The sequence below is a fragment of the Leiobunum rupestre genome, chromosome 4, assembly GCF_980474605.1.
Source record: "Leiobunum rupestre chromosome 4, qqLeiRupe1.1.hap1, whole genome shotgun sequence".
NCBI lineage: Eukaryota > Metazoa > Arthropoda > Arachnida > Opiliones > Sclerosomatidae > Leiobunum > Leiobunum rupestre.
Window position 1 is genome coordinate 53911165 of NC_143387.1, and position 5570 is coordinate 53916734.

General features: G+C 40.3%; 1 protein-coding gene across 2 annotated transcripts; it reads left to right on the top strand.

Annotated features, from left to right (window-relative positions):
• Positions 1-1711: 1711 nt before the first annotated feature.
• LOC149948288 (leukocyte elastase inhibitor A-like) lies at positions 1712-5321 on the top strand. Of its 2 annotated transcripts, none has more exons than XM_090171692.1 (4): positions 1712-2403; positions 2900-3578; positions 3642-3927; positions 4762-5321. In XM_090171692.1, exons 2-4 carry the CDS (start codon positions 2926-2928, stop codon positions 5065-5067), a joined length of 1245 nt encoding a protein of 414 aa, XP_090027818.1. In that variant the 5' UTR covers positions 1712-2403; positions 2900-2925; the 3' UTR covers positions 5068-5321. The 2 variants fall into 2 exon arrangements, with proteins under 2 accessions (XP_090027818.1, XP_090027819.1); XM_090171693.1 differs by lacking the exon at positions 1712-2403 and adding an exon at positions 2478-2564.
• Positions 5322-5570: the final 249 nt, after the last annotated feature.

Below are 5570 nucleotides of genomic sequence, written 5' to 3' on the forward strand. Positions count from 1 at the left end.
ACCAGTTGTTAAGTTGGTAACCAACAGACAAGCAAGCCCTCCGAATTTAGTTTTTGTAATATATTGTACGTTACGTTCAATTGGTCTTTTACAGGTAATTATATATGTATATCCTTGGAATGTCCTAGGCTCTATTGTTACCGTGCTGCGAGAAAAGGGTTAGGGCTCAAACTACGTCATTTGTAAAACGTAACCATTTTTTAAAAAAGCAGGAGGTGAAGTGGCTGAAGAGCCGCTGAAGCCCCGTCCTCGGACTTGGGGTTATTTTAACCTCGTGCCATCTGTATGCGGCTTAGTCGACTATACTATTATTTTGCCTTAGTTGTCTCGATAGCTTACAGATGGCGCGAGTCGAAAATAACCCCAACTAAGAGGGTTGGGCTTTAGTGACCCTTCAGCCACTTATGAAACTGAACTGCCCTACTCTAGGAATATAATTATCCTAGCTGTACTAATGCACGCTCTCTCTCTATCTGGGTACGTTCAGTAACGAAAATCAGTTGGAAATCGGTGTTTTCTTGATTTGTGTTTGATGAGGTCGTGGTGTCACAGGTTGTTGAACGGGTTTCTATTTCAGTCACCGGTGTTTTAAAACATGGTGGCGAAATCTACTAACAACGCTTGTGACGTCACTCCATCAAAAAAACCGTATCTTCCAAGTGTTTTTAGAAACCCCGATTGGTTTGAACAGAGATAGACGGTCTCAGGTTTCTAAAAAATTGGGCCATCTACTTTCATACCCGTCAACTAAATGTGCGAGGAAATAGCAGATAGCTTTTGTATTTAAATGTTTTTAGGCAGAAACTTTCAAAAGTTTTACAGATAGAATTTTGAACTTTCTCGCGTTCAATTTAAAAATCGGCTTGAAGGCGAATAAAACTACGCGCGAAACTTCTACGTGAAATTCTTTTCGAGCCAAGGTTTATGGTCGAATCGACGCGAACATCAAATCTTGAATGTAAACCAAGCGTGTTTATGAGAAGCATTAAGTCCAGCATAGTCTTCATTAAACATTCCAAGTGTATACATATTTAATCATCTGTTTTTATCTATAGAAAACCACCACCATATGATATCTTCCTCAGTCAAAGGCAGGAGCTGGTATTACTTAATACTTTTATAGTATTTTTACCACGTCATTTTTGACTGATGGCACAACAATCTGCCATAATGAATTTATCCACAATTGTTTCGCAAAGAATAATCAGATTTCGGTGTAAAATAATACAGAGAAGCTTTGTAGCAACGTAACTTTGTTTTTTTTTCGGGGGCCATATTTTAATAGTTTTTACTAGATTTCTAATTATGGACCCGAATTGCGCGTGTGTACATACAGGTTTATATCCGTTGTACATGTGTAAATAGCGTCATATTTTATATGCAAATTGACTTAATGAAATTATATTGTTTAAATAAGAGAAAGTGGCAAAAAACGCGACTCGCCTTCCAAAAAATTCGGTCAATTTGTTATTTCTGCATTGACAAAAAATTATATCAATAGCTTTATTCCTATCCATTTTAAACGGCTGTGTTTGCGAGTAACTTCCTTTGGAGAAAAAAAATGTCGCTTTAAATAAATTTAAAACATGTTGATTTTCTTTATTTCTAAGATTTTTAATTTTTGGGGGGAAGGGAGGGGTAAATTTAAACCTTGACGTTTTATCCAAGCGAAACGACCGTGTTTCGAAAAATACAACGAGTAATTCCTAATCAAATTAGGACCATCACGGATGCCCGCGAGCCGCGACATTTTATCGTGTAATCTCTTTGCAAAACTTCTGTATCTGATGCCATCGGATTCTCAATTAGAAGCGACGAGTCAGCTAGCCAGCCAGCCATGAAGGATCATTCCGTGACTTAATCAACCTTTTCGTGTTTTACGAGGTTAAATTAACCGGAAATAGTAAAAATCGACGAGAGGGCGTCCTTATCTCCTTCGCGAATAACTCCGGAGCGTGATATAATTGGAAAACGTTACGGTTTGCTTCTTTCGAGACGCTCAAGATGAGACGACTATTTGCAATCACCGTTAAATACCCGGGTTTTCAAACTTTGATTGAAAAAGTGAATCTTTCGTAAAAATGTTCGTATGTAAAAAGTTAACGATAACACTTTCGGGCGAATGCGTTTCTCCAAGAGGAACCAGGACTCGCGAATGTTCAGAAGACGCGTTTTTGGCTTTTATTTCGCCCATCCAAGTGTGACCTAGACCTCCTACGGGCCCCACCCACTTCGGAGGTTACGAGATATGAAATCTTTCTTTATTACAAAATCCGCGATACCTCACAATGAACCACGCGTCAAAAACTTTTTTTCTTCATTATTTCGCTTAAACTAGTCCAGAAATCTTCTCAGTCCCACAAGCGTCTTAGCTTTCCACAGAGCCGGTTCGCTGCTGTCACGGTAAGTTTTGGTCACATCTCGTTTCTTCGTATACATATTCTAATAACGCGATAGTCTGCCCACTCGTATACAGCGTTGCCCTTTTTGCAAATAAAAAGGTCGTTGTCGAAAAATGAAAGAACGGAATCGAATAAGGGTCGATCGTGTTTATTTTCCCACAAGTATACTTTTTTTTATAATTCTTTAATAATAATGACGCGAATCAACTGTCCTTCCGGGGTAATATAATGTAACCATTTCCGTTTCTGGTGATTTGTTTGTTAAAAGGTTTTTTCACTCTGCATGGGCGTGTTGGAATTTATTGATAGAAAAAAAGTCAGGAAGCGGGGACGTTAGTTACAGTCGTTGAACTATGGTCACTTTATAGTCTAGCTTTAGTTTATTTAGTTATTATCGCGTTAGTCGAGTACCGAGTCGCGTCTTTTCGAAATTCAGCGAAATGTCTAATTCTGTTGATATTATCGTTATTATAATGCATCGTTCGTTTTGCGTTTAGATTTTGCGTCTTCTTAAGGTTTCACGATGGAATTTGGTTCGCGAGAGAGTTTGGTTTGCCTGGTACTGGTCGCGATGATCCGCGCGGTGATCTCCGAACCAATGGCGATCAACTTTGGGATGAGAAAATTAGCCTTTTCCAGCAACCAATTTGGGCTGGATCTATTGAGAACGATGGACACTTCCAGAGGCGACATCGTCTTTTGCCCCTTCTGCATCGGTTCCACCTTGGCTATGCTGTTACTCGGCGCCAGGGACCACACCAGTTTCTCTCTTAGACAAACTCTGTATCTTTGGGGAATGAGCCCGCCGGAAATCCACAGAGCGTACCACGATTTGAACGACCATATGAATTTCAATTTGAAAAACGCGGTGAGACATCGAAGTAACGGTATATACCGACAGTTCCCCAACGCCGATATGGTCAATAACGATTTGTTGCATTACGACACCATGTACATTCAAAGAGATTTTGGCGTGAAATACCCCTACCAAATGTATCTGCAAAGGTTTTATAACACCACCGCCCATCCGCTGGATTTTGGTCTGAATGGTGAAGAAACGAGACACCATATTAACGCCGTAATCGATAAGGAAACCGGTGGTAGAATCAAGGACATTTTGCCCGACAGGCCGCCTCCTAATACCAACATGATGTTGATCAGCGGAGTCTATTTCAGGTAAGCCTATTTCTTCAAATAATGTTTGCGATACGGGAGGTCAATTTTTCGGTGCTCTTATAGAGGCACTTTGGGCTTGAACATGTCGGCTATCAACCAACATTATCAATTGGGTCAGGCGCCGCCCAAGGACGTTCTGTTGGAGTCGAGGAAGGCTCGGGTCCGCATTGGCCAGCATCCTTATCTCAATTGCACCGGAATTGAAATCCCCCTGCAAGACGGGTTGATGTCTTTAGTTTTATTGATTCCGATGGAAAAGGGTAGCATTTCGCTCTTAGAAACTAGACTGAGTGCCCAAAGACTCGGCGATCTTATGGACAGCATGGAAGTCCGAAAAATCGCGTTGCAGGTAAGCTTACAGTTTCTTATTTTACTTATCGCCCCTTTCTTTGCCAAAAGTGCGTCAATTGTTATTAGCAAAAATTGTACCGAACTGATTTGGAAAGTTATTGCGCAATCAAGACTTAAAGCCACCGGGTGTCGAAATACTCCCAATGCTAAATATACTACTCAGTTCGGTTGCGAGTCGGAACCGAGCGAGAGTGTCAGTGTCGAGAAAGAATCTGAAAAAAAATTAGCGTTGAAACAATAGAAAGCGTCATACTTATTGTTATTATTTTACTTACGTGGTAACGAAAAAGAAATTGAATAACGCGTATCCTCGTCGAGCTTGATTTCGTAAAGCAGTAGACTGTTGGGTTGGCTTCGCTCTGTTAACCCGAGCCATCCGCGTCGATATGGTTTGTTTGTATAAGCAGGACGCGCGTTCATAATCGCGAAAGAAGAGTGCCGTTGTCTCGACGTGATCTTTTATTATAGAACGTCCGCGAATTAGAAGTAAACCGCGAATCAGATTTAAACCTCGGATCCTTTGAGACATTCAATGTGTGATTCCTAGATTGCATTGTTCGGGTGAGACTGCGCGTGAAACGAGAACCACACCGCGCGTCTTTTCGTAACTAACCAGCAGAACGCCCTGTGATTAACATATACGTTTCTCCGTGTCAAACGGCTCGTAACAAACCTTTGTCACACAAACTAGAACGTGATTTATTTTACCTATTTTAACTGGTGGCCAGTTGGCAGACTGGAGCGAATGTAGCGTGCATTGAAACAAAGTAGTTACCCCTGGAAAATTCTATCTATACCTGGTCTTTTGTGTAGAATCGTCAAATTTTTTCAGATACCACGCATAGCGGTCAAGAATAGATACGGTAATCTGACCGACGCCCTGCGAAAGCTGGGCCTTCATAGCATCTTTCAGCCCGGTTTCGCCAACTTGTTCGACATTTCGGACTATCGGTGGATGCACGTTAGCAATATCATTCATCACGCCGAAATCAACGTCCACGAAGGGAATCCGGACGTCAGCCCCCTTCAAATCGCCGCCGATACCCTCCGAGTCAAGATGGATCGACCGATGCTATTCTTCATCGTGGACAGTCTCACTGGTTTGGCCCTCATCATGGGCAAACTGAATAACAAATAATTTTTCGACGAGCCAAAGGAATAGGCTGGACCTAAACCCTTTATAAATCCCACTAAATAGATACCCACTATAATATAAGTAAAATACACTTTGAGATCAAAGCGGGTATTTCAAAATTGGGTTTGAGTTATTCTCCCGAGAATTTCTTTTAACTTTGTAAATACTTGAAAACGTATTTTTACTCGTAAGCTAACTTTTATGTTCCTTATTGAATTTTGCGACTCTATTTTACTGCTCAATACATTTTTTTTAAAGGAGCACCAATTATTTTAAATAAATTAAATTTTGTAAATTTAATTTTAAATAAACTATTTTTGAACAACCTGGTGAGGTTTTCATTCTAAGCGTCATATTATTTTTGTAAAATTTATATGTACCCTAATTTTCTTCATTTTATATTTAAAGGGGCTATTGTTTAATTTAACTTAAACCAAAGATAATTTAAACTCGAACCCTAGATTCGAATACTGAGAGCTTTCCCATTGACGGTTTTGTTACGAAGC

What these genes read in the sequence shown, in the direction of transcription:
- LOC149948288 (XM_090171692.1), top strand. Translation starts at nt 2,926, where the DNA reads ATGGAATTTGGTTCGCGAGAGAGTTTGGTTTGCCTGGTACTGGTCGCG. An exon ending in ATCAGCGGAGTCTATTTCAG is followed by an intron (nt 3,579 to 3,641) that starts GTAAGCCTATTT and finishes GTGCTCTTATAG; the next exon opens with AGGCACTTTGGGCTTGAACA. An exon ending in TCCGAAAAATCGCGTTGCAG is followed by an intron (nt 3,928 to 4,761) that starts GTAAGCTTACAG and finishes AAATTTTTTCAG; the next exon opens with ATACCACGCATAGCGGTCAA.